This window comes from Acinonyx jubatus, chromosome B4, assembly GCF_027475565.1.
Source record: "Acinonyx jubatus isolate Ajub_Pintada_27869175 chromosome B4, VMU_Ajub_asm_v1.0, whole genome shotgun sequence".
Lineage (NCBI taxonomy): Eukaryota > Metazoa > Chordata > Mammalia > Carnivora > Felidae > Acinonyx > Acinonyx jubatus.
Window position 1 is genome coordinate 38,141,952 of NC_069387.1, and position 15,212 is coordinate 38,157,163.

At 39.8% G+C, this 15,212-nt stretch overlaps 1 protein-coding gene across 5 annotated transcripts in view; it reads right to left on the reverse strand.

Annotated features, from left to right (window-relative positions):
* Positions 1–2,094: 2,094 nt before the first annotated feature.
* The window catches only part of PARP11 (poly(ADP-ribose) polymerase family member 11), a 68,154-nt gene continuing 55,036 nt past the window's right edge, over positions 2,095–15,212 (reverse strand). For all 5 annotated transcript variants that reach the window (XM_027074073.2, XM_015061427.3, XM_027074072.2 and 2 more), the window contains 2 exons: positions 6,573–6,724; positions 2,095–5,049 (listed from right to left, as the gene is read on the reverse strand). In XM_027074073.2, the coding sequence (XP_026929874.1) occupies positions 4,733–5,049; positions 6,573–6,724 (469 nt within the window). In that variant the 3' untranslated portion in view covers positions 2,095–4,732. The remainder of the gene's footprint in view (positions 5,050–6,572; positions 6,725–15,212) is intronic.

The window sequence follows — 15,212 nt, forward strand, 5'->3', positions numbered from 1 at the left end:
CTCTGCTGATTTATCCAAGGTCATGCTGAGTGAAACATCAAAGCTAGAAATAAAACTTGGATCAGCAACTCCCAAGATGGTGCTTGATCTCCTTCTTAAAGGAATAAAGAGGAGGAGCTGGGCTTGAACACTGATTCTCTAAGAGTGTTAATCAAAGGTGAACTTGTAATGCCTGCAGCTTCCACCTGTTATCCAGGAGACATTAAAGCAAAATGAGCCCTTCAGGAAAAGGTATTTTTTTAAAAAGGAACACGGAAACACAAGAATTACAATCTGGACTTAGAATTAATATTGCAAAACTGATTTGAATAAAATCCTGGATTGTGATTCTCCTAAACTGGCTTGTCCACAGTGGAGTCAGCATAAGCCAGAGTCGGTCAGAATCAGTTTCCTGTATAACCTCTTGGTAGAGGATACAGCAAGGCTAAAAAGCTGCAGGAAACATAAGTGTCCCTGGCATTGTTCTATGTTCCAATCTCATGAGAAGCCACTTGAAAATGAGTAAGATCAATGTTAAATTCGAAACTACATCGCCACACAGTGAGAAAGTTCAAATAAAAGCCAAGTTCTCAGCCTGCAGTGCTGAAGAATGAAAGCCAAGCAATTAGAGCTGAGAAAATGGATTACATAATTTTACAGCAGGAGACTTAATTCCATAACAGCAGGGAATTTACTGTCTCAGGGTTCGGAATAACCAAGACACCTTTTTACCTGGGATGGGTCAGGCGCGAGGCGCGGTTCAGCCTGGGAAGCGGGCAGAGGAAAGAGACTGCAAATGCTCTCTGCCACCTTCTAGCCTGCAGTCTCTGGAATGGGAGAAGTGAGCCAGTCTGCAAAAAAGTAAAGCTGAATGGATGAACTAAGAACATCTTCCTGGATATGTAGGGCTCACTTCTGCACGTATTACTCACAAAACCCAGGCAGCCCCCAAATAATGGTGCTCTTCATGCTTCTTGGAAATGTTGATTTCTTCCACCAGTGCTGCCCCAAGCGAGGTTATAAAAATATTCCTAGGAAACGAGGCAGGGCGGCTCGTTTCACCAAACCTCTTCCTGCATATAGTGCAAAGGGGTAAAAATAAGTACAATCCTTTTGCTCAAGTTCCTAATGAAAACTAATATTTGACAAGGCTTTGTTTGCTTTTCCTTTCCTGGCTATTTTCCATTCCCTTTTATTTTTCCTCTTTACAAGTACAGAATGTGTAATTTCATCTAGAAATAGACTCTTGGTTTTAAACAAAATACGTTTATCTAAAAGCAAACAGAATATCCTTCTCCAAGGAGAACGGATGGCGTGAGGCTACGGTGTAACCAGGGCCGCTGACAGACTGTTCCCAGTGCTACTCCTGGTGACCTGGGAGGCTACCCCACATCCCGGATGGCCTAGGAACAAAACTTGGAAAGATGTCACATTTCTACATCATCGAAGTTGCATTTTTATCACACTGAGCCTTGACAGTAGGCCAACATGTACACAGACTGCGACATGATTTTAGTGAACAGAAAACCTGATTTGTTTGCACAAGTAGCCTTGATCATTCCTCTAACATTAAGGCAGCTTTGGATAGCTCCCCCCTTTTTCTTTTTTCTTTTCCTTTCTTTTTTCTTTTTATTCTTTTTTTTTTTTTTTTTTTTTTTTGCCAACATAAGCTTGAAATGAAATGTCTAACTTGCTTCACAACTTACTGTGGACACACACACACTTCACAACTTACTGTGGTTGGAGATTACGTGAATTGCAGGAGGCATGTGCCTCAGGTGAATGTAGACTCACCCTCCAGAATGGCTCCTCTGAGGCAGGGGAGCACCCTGAGAGTAAAGGACACTGTCTGTAGGCACTTGGCCTTGACTGCTTTTGGAATTTTCAATAGCAGAGTAAATGATTTTCCCAGATTATTTGATTAGCTATTGCTCATGATGACTTAAACCAAGAACAAGAGACTTGTCCCATCTGTAAGTGCGTTACATAAGGGTTAGAGGTAACAAACTTCTTGAGGGTCGAGTTTGAGCTACAAATGTAGGCTTAAATAATGCAAGGTGGAGATGAGACGCAGAAATCATAGAAACAAATATATGGCATACACAGACAACTGAGCCCTGCTACGGAAAGCTTTAATCACCACATGTAAAAACAATACATTCACATATCAAAAATGGCTCCAAATGCTTTATCATCACCGTAACAGTCTAGAAATGAAAGTTGCACTAATTAAAAAAAAAAAAAGCCTTCCTGTTCATAACCACAAGATTTTGAAACTGTTTCTCATAAACACATTTTTTTTTTTTTACCCTGAGACTGATGTCACCAAAGAGAAAAAGAAAAGTCGCGATCAGCTGGAATTTACTCAACATAGACTTTTAAAAGTCATTTATTCATTAATCTGGAATAGGTTCTCTTTACTCTCTCCACACATACTACGTGAGGACAAGAGGAAAAGGTGGCAGATGGTTGTGTCCAGTCTGTTTATATACTAATTACGATTCCTCAACTCAATCTATTGACCAAAACAGAATTTTAACATCAATTAATGCTACACTATCACACTGAAAAAATTTATCAAAATCAGCTCTTTCTTATAAAAGGAGAGTTGGACTACATTGTCAGACAAGAGGAAAAGAATCCTCTCTTACAATGTTGCAATGCACTCTACTTACTACATGTGAGCCAGCTAGGGAAGTTCAGAGTTCAGACAGACTGCCTTGCAAACCTCAAGTTAGGGCTCTCGGTCACACCTTCAGATAAGGTCTGCACAAGAAGAACCCCCAAATGCTACAACACTTATTCCTTTCGAGTGATGGGAAGGGCAATCGTGTTAAACTGAAAACAAGACATCCATGTTGAAGTGGGGGTCACCATAGCATTTTGAGTGTGTGTAAATAACAAATACATGGAACAAAAAGATTTTCAAAATCGGAATTCCTGATGTCTCTAGTTGTTTTCTGGTGAATGAGTCTAGAGCCTCTCACAAGGTTGTCTAGGGACTTTTCCTCCAATTATTTCCATAATAACATCTGTGTGTTTCTAAAATGGGCTCTTCCTAAATACTCACAGCATTTCATGGGAGCTGGCTGCTAGGGTGTGCAGCTGGGTCAGGAAGTCTTTGTTGCTGCTTGGTTTCAGAGTGTCCTACGTAACAGTTTCCTGTGTACTACTTACTCTGAATTGCCCAGTTACATGTACTCTGGGCTACAATAAATCTGGGGATTTATGGCAGTGAAAGAATTACCATGCCTAATCTTGCTCCATTCTCTTTATTTTTATTATTTCTAGATATCTTCCCAATTCAAATGATTGAAACGAGGCACACAGGCCTGGGCACTTACTGGCTTTTTCCTGAGAAGTTAAGTTATGTTCACAACCTCTCGGCCAAAACTGAATGAGGATAATGGGAAGAGAATTCACTATTATACTGAGTTAGGAAATGGTTTTCTGGCCAAGCTTGATACAAGTGTATTCTTTTTTTCAGGAAGAACCATGGACAATCAAGGTTGGGACACAGCGATCATCTGGCCGATTCCCCCATCTGATACCTGAACTCTGGTATGACATTTCTGCCAAGGTGTTGTCTAGTCTCTGCCAGAGTATCTACAGGGGCGGGAAGCTGTTCCAACATTGCCTATTCTTCTTCAGAATAGAATAATAGCAAAATAGATGAAACAGGTACACAAAGTTGTATTAGGCATGATTATAAATTGTATCTAACTGTTCAAGAGCTCGCAGATTGTCATTCTGCTACTCAAAACAAAGGGATTTCACTTTGAAGGTGCAATAAACACTGTGTGCAGCAAGTCCTGCAACCAGAGTTCAAGAGCCCCGGTGGATGAATTGTGGGCTAACTGCCCTCTGCAGTTGTCAACGTGGGGACAAGAGAATGAGATGGCAGCCTGCCCTCCAGACGCAATCAGAAGCAGGACACTCTACCTTGACTTTCTCCCTCTGGCTGGTCTGGCAGCACTGTAAATAATGGCTTTATTTCTGAGTTCTCTCAAGGTACTCAGACTGCCTCAGGGTTTAAAATTCCCACCTCAGGGGGTGCCTGGGTGGCTCAGTCGGTTAAGTGTCCAACTTTGGCTCAGGTCATAATCTTGTGGTTCATGAGTTCAAGCCCCACGTCGGGCTCTGTGATGATAGCTCAGAGCCTGGAGCCTGCTTCAGATTCTGTGTCTCCCTCTATCTGCCCCTCCCCTGCTCATGCCCTCTTTCTCTCTCTCCCCCTTTCTCTCTCTCAAAGAATAAATAAACATTAAAAAAAATTAAAATTCCCACTTCAGAAGACCAACAAAGGCAACATATTGATTGGTGGACAATACTCTCAGAATTCAACTTACAAAGGATCAATTCTTCTGAAGGGACACAGTTATGTCTGTGTTTTTTTTTTATTTTTTCAACATATATATGAATAAATAGAACACACATGTAAACTTTACAGACTCTGAATGATCATGTTAATTGAGACCCAGCTGATTCAGTTTCGAGTGCTATCTTTCACCTCTGTGTTAAAATGGCAATGGTTATCAATCTTTAACAGACAAGACTACGAGCAACGGACAAAAACAGAACAACAAAAAAACCAACCTTCAAGTCAGTATGCCTTTTTATATGGACGCCACTTTTTTCCATATCTGTTTCAAAAGTATCAGATAGTGAACATTTAGTGGCTAGATGACAGGAGAGCAAATCTTCCTGCAAAACAGACTAGAACTTCCTTGACCACTGAGATTTGGAAGTGAAATCAATAAAAATCTATCAAGTACTCAGGGTAGATCTGGTTGGCGTCAAACACCACAAAGATCTTTGGGTTCCAGGTATCATCCACACAGCTGTCGTATAAATTCACATAGCTCCCGTCTTTGGAAGGAGGCCGCATGTATTTGGAGTCTCCGTTTATGTAATCCCCAATTAGCACTCGAGCAAGAAACATAGATTTATACGTTCTGAACAGATGCCGCTGTTGCAGGCTGACGCCATGAATTTGGAATGTGTTTCCGTGCTTTATGTCATCTTTGCAGAAGCGACTGGAGTAAGCAGCATCTCTAGCAAAATAGGTTCCTTAAACAAAAAGGACCAGAAGAAGCCAAGATTACTCTGAAGAATATAGGAAACACAAGCAAAAACACTCTAATTGTTAGGGGAGCAGACACGTGGAATCGTATAACGAAAGGAGATGTGGAATGTCCTTGTCTGCAGATCTTTAAGGAAAGAACAGAAAGCACATGCTGTGGACCACCCCACAGATAGATTTGTTACACAGACCATTCCCCACCACTGACACCCTCCCCCGCTCCCACCAAAACAGAGCTATCAGTCTTCTATTTTCAAAAGAAAGCTTCTAGAGAAATCCAGTACGTAAGACAGATACAGTCTGTTTCCGTGACTAAAAGTAAGGCAAGGCCTGAGTTTTACCTGTTTGAATCTCCCTCCCATTTCTATTTCCCTCCAGCACTTTCCTCAGCCCACTGCCCTTGGCCAGCATTCACCGAGCTCTGCAGAGCGCAGTGGGAACTACTGGTCCATGGAGATTATTTCAAAACCCAAGAAACCACATTTCTATGATATGGGGTAACAAATCAATAATATTTCTGGAGATAGTAACCACCCCACAACCACAAAGAGATCTCTGAAGAGTGCAACACTATTCACATCTGAGCACTCCCAAAGTACAATTTCACAGAGGTTCATCGCCTACATGTGAAAAGTCAATGAAGCATCAAATCTTCCCAAACGGTAGGCCTAGGAGACTGACATCGCGAAGGGAATATTTACTCTAAAATGTTTGGGAAACGAATCACAAAGTCTCAGGTTACCCAGTGCTGACAGGATTTATGGTAACGCTTTTCTAATCCTCTTACAGTCAGATCAATGGGATGACCTTTTCAGGAGTTACTTTAAAAATTAATTTACTCTTTAAAAATGTAGCATATCTTGATCCTAAGTGGTAGCCAGCTCTCTCGCTGGAGATAAGGTACAAAGTAAGGGCCAGAAAAATAAACATTCACCCCTACTTTTTCTCCTCATTTCTCACCTTAATTTGCTTGAGTAGTAGGTATAAATTTGAGAGCCTGGACTTTCACAGTATTAGAAAAAAACGTGAGGAGTTCCCCCATTACTCCTTATTGCTCATTAATATCCTTACCTATCATTTTCTAAAAAACAAAATGAACAGAAAATACTAGTACCTAGACCTGGGTACAATGTGATCAATTTATTTTATAGTTCTTTATACATTGGACATAAAACGGTTTGGTATACAGTCATACCTGTATAGGATTTATACATGGAAATTAAATGTAATGCAAAAATCAGCCAATACAGACATGCTGTCCCATCTGAATGACTGGGACTTGGGGAGCTACTTAATCTGGTAGAGGTGTCAAAGTCTTACTTCTACCTTGTACATGCAGGAGGTGGCTTTTCCGTGGCTCAGAAACTCTGAGGGTGTGCCAGGAACCTAGTACAGTTTAACTTTTAACTTAATGACTATCAAACTCCTGAATTATAAAACAATCAATTATCTCTAAAGAGATGAGATTGTCTCCTAGGACTCAAACTGGGCCTGGAATTCTGATAATTACCTTTCCCAAAGACAGCACCATGTATACCATTTATTCTCCAATCGAAGTTATGAATGCAAATTGCTTCCACAAATTCACTGCTGGTACCATGAAAGAGCATCTGTTCATTAATCTGAGGCACGCCTCGTTTTTTCTTGAGCTGAGCCTTTTTCCTAAGCACAGAATACACATAGGCATAAAACACACAGAGAGATAGACCATAAGTGGCATTTATTAATTTTCAGAAGAGCCCAGTTCAATAACGAAGGGTAAAACAGAAAAGACTTCTTTAACATAAATCATAGGTGGTGAAAACAGCTCTGGAAAAGAAATAACCTCAAATGCTCTTGGACACATAATCATCTTACCAAAAATTATTAGTTAAAATTGAGACTTAAGGTTGAAAATTATACTCAAAACTATAGAGATATCCCAGATGATGCCCCATCATAGTCAAGGTAACTGAATGCCTAAGCCAGCCACGCTTTATAGATGCCTAAAAATGACACGATAAACAACGAAATAATATAAACTTCAGAGAGTCTTTAAACAGTGCATTCCTTGAGCAGGGACCATGCCTTAATCTTTTTATCTCCAGAGACTAGAATATGTTGGTTGGATTGAACTGAATTTTGAATCGTAGGGCTGGAAGGAACATTAACCCATCTAGTTCAACACACTTCCCAGTGAACAAATCTCTTCCAACATATAAAAAGATATTCAGTGCAAGACTGATTGTAACAGTAAAAAACAAACAAACTAAAAACAGCCTAAAATTCTTTCATAGAAAAATGAATAATTATATATCCATACCTTAAAGTTAAAATAAACCAGATCTACATGTACTAGACAACTCTTGAAAAATAATGTTGAATGTAAAAGGAATGTTGCAGAAAGAGACAAATGACTCAATACTGTATATTGCATATGAACACATATAGGTAGTAAAAAATATAAAAACATGGACAAGAAGGTAGAACACCAGCCTCAGCAGGAAAGCAGAACAGGAAGGGGATGGGATAAACACTTCCACTGTATTTGTAATGTTTGTATCTTTAAAAAAGCCCAAACAATACATATGCACTCCTACGTTTATCACAGCATTATTTATAATAACTAAGATATGGAAGCAGCCCGAGTGTCCATTGATAGGCAAATGGATAAAGAAGATGTGGTGTATACATACACACACACACACACACACACACACACACACACAGTGTAATATTAAGCAGCCATAAAAAAGAATGAGATCTTGCCATCTGCAACAACATGGATAGACCTAGAGGGTATTATGCTAAGTGAAATAAGTCAGACTGAGAAAGACAAATATCATATGATCTCACTCACGTGTGGAATCTAAAACAAATGTATAAACAAAAAAAAAAAAACATAATCAGACCTATAAATACAGAGAACAAACTGATGGTTGCCAGAGGGCAGGGGGCTAGGGGGCCGGGCAAAATGGGTGAAGGGGAGAGGGAAACACAGGCTTCCAGTCATGGAATGAATAAGTCACAGGAATAAAAGACACAGAATAGGGAATATGGCCAATGATATTGTAATAGCCTTGTATGGTGACAGATGGTAGCTATACTTGTGGTGAGCAGGGTATTGTGTACAGAGAAGTTGAATCGTCATGCTGTATGCCTAAAACTACTGTTAACACTGTACATCAACTATACTCAAATAAAAATAAATAAATATGAACAAATAAACATAAAACTAAACAGTCATGGAGATGAAAAGCACAGCACAGGGAGTAGAGTCAATGATATTGTGATAACACTACGGTGACCAATGGGAATACATGTATTTTGATGAGCAGCGAGTCACGTGTAGAATTGTTGAATCACTATGTTGTACACCTGAAACTAATACAACACTGTGTGTCAACTAAACTTCAGTAATAAAAATAAATTTTAAAAATACACTAAAAAATGAAAAAGCCCACATACAAAAATGAAGAAAATATTAAAAAATGTAACAAATATCAAAATGTTAAATCTCATTGTCAGGTACAAGGGTGTCTGTGAACTAACTGCAGCATTTCCATATTTCTATGAAATACTTCATAGAAAAGAGATCTTAAAAATTTAAAAATCCCCTCCCCTCATTATATCTCTGATAAATAGCTACTTAACATCTGCTTCAATTCATTCCAGTACACACTTTGCATGACAGCACAACTCTCTGTGATCAGCTAGAATGGTTAGGAAGTACGTTGCCCGCAATACTGAACCAAAATCTGACTTCTTGTTAATGTCCACTGATTGGTCCCAGTAATTCTCTCCTGAACACAGAACAACTCCAATCACTTATATGTAACAACTCTGTGATTCTCCAAAATATAACCAATGAACACCAACCTAGGCTTTCTTCTAGAGGTTAAACATCCATTCCCTCAACTATTCTCAGAGGGCACGGCTTCCAGGCATTTTTCTATCCTGGACAGCCTTTAGTTGACAAGAGTCTGCTGGATACCTTCTAATTTATAAATGTTGGTAAGAAATAGAAAAAGTCCAGATAGCATCAGCCAGCACGGCTCTCCTGGTGTACCACCGAGTTCATTTTGCAGCAGAGGCGTGAATTTGTAGTCACTCAAAACACAATTCTGTACTCACTCAGAACCTCCAAGACTTTCTCAAACCGATCTCTTTTTGGCTTCCTATATTTGTACAACTGATTTATAAACCTAATGTAGTAGGTTCATTTCGATTAAACTTGATATAGTAATTTTTTTAAATACATAATTGATAATCAACATGTAGGTTAGTGACTATGTGGGGGAATGGTACTTGCATTTAAACGAGAGAAATGGTGGGGCACCTGGGTGGCTCAGTTGGCTGAGGGTCCAACTCTTGATTTTGGCTCAGGTCATGATCTCACAGTGAGTTCGAGCCCCACACAGTGCAGAGTCTGCTTGGGATTCTCTCTGCCCCTCACCCTCTCGTTCTCCCTCTCTCTCAAATTAAATAAACTTTTTAAAAGCAACAGAAATGGAAATGGTCTTTCTCAAGAGTCATTTGACAATATGTATCAAAACTTCAAGGGTGCCTGGGTGGCTCAGTTGGTTAAGTGTCCAACTCTTGATTTTGGCTCAGGTCATGATTTCGTGGTTTTGTGAATTCAAGCCCAGCATTGGGCTCTGCACTGGCAGCATGGAGTCTGCTTGGGATTCTCTCCCTCTCTCTTTCTGCCCCTCCCCTACTCTTGCTGTCTCTGTCGTTCTCCAAATAAATAAGCAAAATTAAAAAAAAAAAAACACTTCAATGTATATGCTTTGATCTACTGGTGATGGTCTTTCAGATCATTAAGCATGGTGTTAGAAGGATGTGCATGAAACAAATATTTACTTCAGAAAAACCCAGCATGTTTTCACTACGAACAAATTTGCTGACTTTCTTTTTTAGAACTTTAGGTACTGACTTTCGTCTTTTTTCTTATGATACACATTTGCTGCTGTTCTAAGCAAGGAAAAAATCTTAAAAAAAAAAAAGATAATATAATTTGTTTTGACAAATTTGTTTCAATCTTCCAAAGTCTTTCTACTCATGATTCATTTACACAACAAATAAGCTACCCTTTCTAGTTTTAAAGCTTTCACAAGCGTGATAAGCAAGCCTTCTACATTTCTATCCAAATTAACAATCGAAATGTTGAGGGTCTCAAGAAGAAAGCATGCATGCCACTCAAGTTACTCTCTGCCCAATACTTATAACTGGGTATTAGTTTTTCTCTTCGAACTACTACTGGCATACATCTATCTTGCCTCCAACATAAGCACCTTTGTCAACCATATTGTAGAAATCAAGTTGTATTGTCTAAGGGGCTCAGCTGTCTACCACTATGGTAATCCTCTTAGCTGGGCACGGCACTAGTGAATTCGTACTCTTTTTCCCCAAGTAAATATTTGTTTAGTATACATCTTTCTAAGGTCAAGCTTTACCATCTGTAATGACTAGAATGCACTTCAAAATCAGGATATTCACCCATTAATTTCTTTTAGAAATTAAAATAATTTCTAATTTGAAAATTCACTTGAGTCTCTCTTAGTGTGAGCATTGAAAATCTGCTGAGTCACTGGACTGGATGTGGCATATACCAGTTGAAGGCAGAGTGGGGGGGGGGGGGCAAAGCTTTGCATCCCCACAGCATAATTTATCCTAGTGCCAACTACTAAGGCACCCATGAAATGTGCAGCCTCACATACTATGGCTTTGGGGTTCCAGAAAGGTTCACATTGAACTCTAGGACCTCCTGGGCTGCAGCTAAACCTTTGGGAAACATCATAGGACTCAAGCTACACTAAGTTCTTCACAACCCTGCCCTCCTATGCCCAACCCCACAGTCATTTCTGAACTTACAGAAAATACTGCAGCACCTACTTCTTGAAGGTATCTTACAATTACCCACCGTCTCAGGGACTAGGGTGCCAAAAGGGCTAAGTTGCCATGCGTCCTGAATTGCAACAGGAATATCTTCATGCTCCAGATTGAAGGAAGTTCGCCTAGGTTCAGACCAGTGGTTCTCCATCCTGGCTGCTGATTCTCCATCAGAATCACTTGCAGAACTTTTGAAAGGTAAAAGTGTCAGAACACAGAGGCTCTAATTTAGTAGACCCGGGATGGGTGACAGACATTGCCGCATGTTAAAGAGCTCTGTAGGTGATTTGGAGCACCGCTCCCCTAAATCCATATTCTTAGTGAGGTAGCAGCTTTCACTGCTCTCATTTCCTTGATGCCGTATCCTGCCCAACCCTGGGTCAACCCAACCACCTTCACTCTCTGCTTTTACATATGGACTGCTGAAATAGATCACACAACATCCCCGTGGTCCCTACTCCAAACTCACATATTCCAACATCAGCTAAACCCTCAGCACTGATGGAAATGCTATGGTCCCCAAGTTAGCTCTTTCTCTCCCATTTTCCATAGTGGTCATTCCAAATCTCCCCTCTTCCCCTATCGCTCTCTCTTATCCACATTCCCTAACCCTTCATTCTCTGTAGGTGACCTCGCTTACTTCACCAAGGACACTTAAAGTTTCAGGAATTCCATAACCTAACCCCTCTCCTCATCCTCTACCTCCACTCATCTATAAACATGACTGGCCCACCCTTGTCTGGCTCCTTCTGTACATTCTAGTAAATTCTCTGAATTCCATGCCATCACACCTCTTTAGGAGCCTAAACGCATCAATTACTCTCCCCTTTCTCTTGTCCTTTAAACTCCCCCTCCCTGGGTTCTTTCCTATTGTAATTTATACATGCTCAGGTCCCTCCCATCTTTAAATTCAAAAATCTTAGCAGAACAAAACAAAGACACCTTTCTTAACTCCATGGTACCCATCTTCTCACATCCCTCCTCCTCTTCACTGCTAAGCTTCTTGGAAGAGCTGTCACATTTGGTGTATACACAATATAGCATCTACCAACGTTGCTCTCATCAAGGGTACCAATGACCTTGTTGCAAAATCCAAAGGACAAATTCAATATCATCTTGTTTGGCATCTCTTTTGTATGTGACTCTGAGGATGAGACCTACTTGCTTAAACTACTCTCTCCCTTTGGTTTCTGTGACTCCACCGTATATTGTTTTTCTTCCACTTTCTGTGGTTGTTACTTCTCAGTTTCTTTCTTGAGTTTTCCTCTGTCCATCCCTTGCAGAGTTCAGCCCTTGGTCCTCTTCTTTTCTTAATCTACATACACTTCCTGGTCATCTTATCAATTCTACAGCTTCTACGACCTCACATTTCCTAACAACTCCAAAACTTTTATTTCTAGTCTACACCACTCTCCTGAGCTATGACACATGTACCAACTACTGCTTCCTGCCCATCCTCCCTGAAGACAAAGACCAAAATCTGTTTCTGCCCATATTCCGTTAGTCAACCAAAATGAGTCAGAAACTCTGGAGTTCTCTTTCCCATCTCCTTACCCACTGAATACATTAAATCATGATTCTACATCCTTGATATCTCAAAACCGTCCTCTTCCTCCCAACACAGCACATACCACTTCAGTTCAAGCCACCCATTGTGGCTCAGTTTAATTACTGAAACAATTTCCTAAACTGGTCTCCCTGCTTCTGATTGTGACCCCTTTAAACCAGGGTTTCTCAACCTTGGCACTATTGCCATTTTGGGCTAAATAATTGTTGTGGGAGGCTGTCTTGTGCACTGTAGGATGTTTTGCACCCATGCCTTCTCCCCAGTAGATACCAGTATTAATTCCTCACCCCACCACATAACAATTAAAAGTCATCTCCAGTCATTGACAAATATCCCCTGATGGGCAAAATCACTCCTAACTGAGACCACTGCTTTAGACCCCTTCTCCACAGTACAGCCTGCTAAATTATTTTTCTAAAATGCAAATCATATTGATCATTCTCTTGCTTAAAATTCTATAATGGCTTTCCACAGTCCCGGGAAAAAAAATCCAAACCCCTCAGTTTGATTTATAAGGCCCTGCATGGCCTACTCCTTCAGACTCTCTGACCTCAACTCTGGGTCAGTTCAACTCTGGTAAGGCTACTGAAGAAAATCACACAACTATTCCAATGGCTCTACTGCAAACTCCTCCATGCTCAACCTCCTGACTACCTTTCTACCTTCTTCTCTAACCACTCATCTTAATTTTCATTTTTATTTTGTGATACAATTGTCTGGCTCCTTGTCTAAATTATGGTCCTGTATACTACTATATCCCATGTGTGCCTAGGAAAGTGCATGTCACAAAGTAGGTACTCTGATATATTTATTAGAAGAAAGGAGAGGGGTGCCTGGGTGGCTCAGTCAGTTGGGCGTTCAACTTCAGCTCAGGTCATGATCTCACAGCTCCTGAGTTCGAGTCCCGCATTGTGCTCTGTGCTGACAGCTCAGAGCCTGGAGCCTGCTTCGGATTCTGTGTCTCCCTCTCCCTCTGCTCCTCCCCTGCTCACCCTCTGTATCTCTCTCTCTCAAAAATAAGTAAACAACAACAAAAAAGTTTTTTTTGAAGAAGAAAGGAGAAAAGTAAAAAAAAAGGACTGAGCGACATGGAAATGGATGTCTGACCGCCCGTACGGTGAGCCAGAGGTTATGTGACAACAAGATTGACCAGGATTTTAGTTCTTAATGGAGATGTCAAAATAACAGGTTGTCCTTACTACGAGACCCAGTATTTTCTAATGTCATAGCAGGTGACAGGTTCATTTACCATCACAGATTCCTATAGGCCAACATTACATAAAATCATGAAGGGCGTGAAAAGAGTGATACTTTTTCAGTGAAATTCCTAGTGTACAATGTTTAAACATGTGGATTCACTGGTACATTTTTACCACTATGATTAAATTGAGACAACTCTAGTTATGAGTTTAGTTATAACTGAACTCCACTTCAGAGGCCTGATTAAGAATAATGAATTAAGTTTTCATCAGACCATTTTAGAAAAACTCACTTTATTCACTGAGAGAATAAAATTTAAGGGGAGAGAGGCCTCCATCTTCCTCAACAAAAGAATCATGTCAACAAGAACCCAATAAAAGTGAGAATAAACTGAGGGTAGATGGGGGGGGGAGGAAGGTGAGGGTGGGTGATGGGCATTGAGGAGGGCACCTGTTGGGATGAGCACTGGGTGTTGTATGGAAACAATTTGACAATAAATTTCACATTAAAAAAGAAAAAAAAAAAGAACCCAACAAAACCTTCTACACTCAGTTAAACTCATTACTGTCAGAAATAAAAGTTAGCTTGGTCCAAAGACTCAGGACTATAAAGAATACAAGCTGAAACCCCTTATTTTACCATAAACTATTATGACAATAAAACCAGGAATATATTCAGGCCATATTAACTACTTATCAGGAGCATGAAAGAATTCCATGTATCATTACCAAACAAAAGTCAGCCTAATTTTCAAGTATATGCGAATGAAATGAGTTAAGGTCTGTGATTTTCTTTGAAATACTTCAGCAACAACAATAGAAAACAAAAAAGGAAATGGATTATGTGTGGTTAAATACGTTAAGTCAGGATGATGGATACATTATATGATTCATTATATTCATTATATTAGATTCTATTATTTGAAATTTTCCTGAGCAAATATTAAATGCCTGCTTATATTTAAAAAATTAAAAATCAACTATCATCATAAATTTAATTTAAATATTTAATAAAAACAAATAAAAATTTAATAAAAATATTTCCACTTATAAACCACTTATTTTAAGTAGCATTTACTATTAAAAAATACAGCACAACAGGTTAATTTGGACAATACATTTAAGTTTTCTGTAATGGACTTTATTTTTAGATGAAGTGCATACTGAGCAATCCAATGGCTCATTTATACCCTAAATTAAGCAGTAAATCTACTACCTAAACTTTGGGCCTAATAAGACATTTGAAAGTATGTTCCACAATGTCCTTCAAAACAAAATAAGCAAATGACTAGAGGCAAGATAGTGTAATTGCTTTTTTAAAAAATTTCAGCAATGTTGGGGTTCCTGGGTGGCTCAGGTGGCTAAGCGTATGAATCTTGATTTAGGCTCAGGTCATCATGTAACGTTGGTGGGATCGATCCCCGAGTCAGGCTGTATGCTGGGTGTGGAACCTGCTTGGGATTTTCTCTCCCTTTCCCTCAGCCTCTTCCCGACTGGCACACGCACCCTC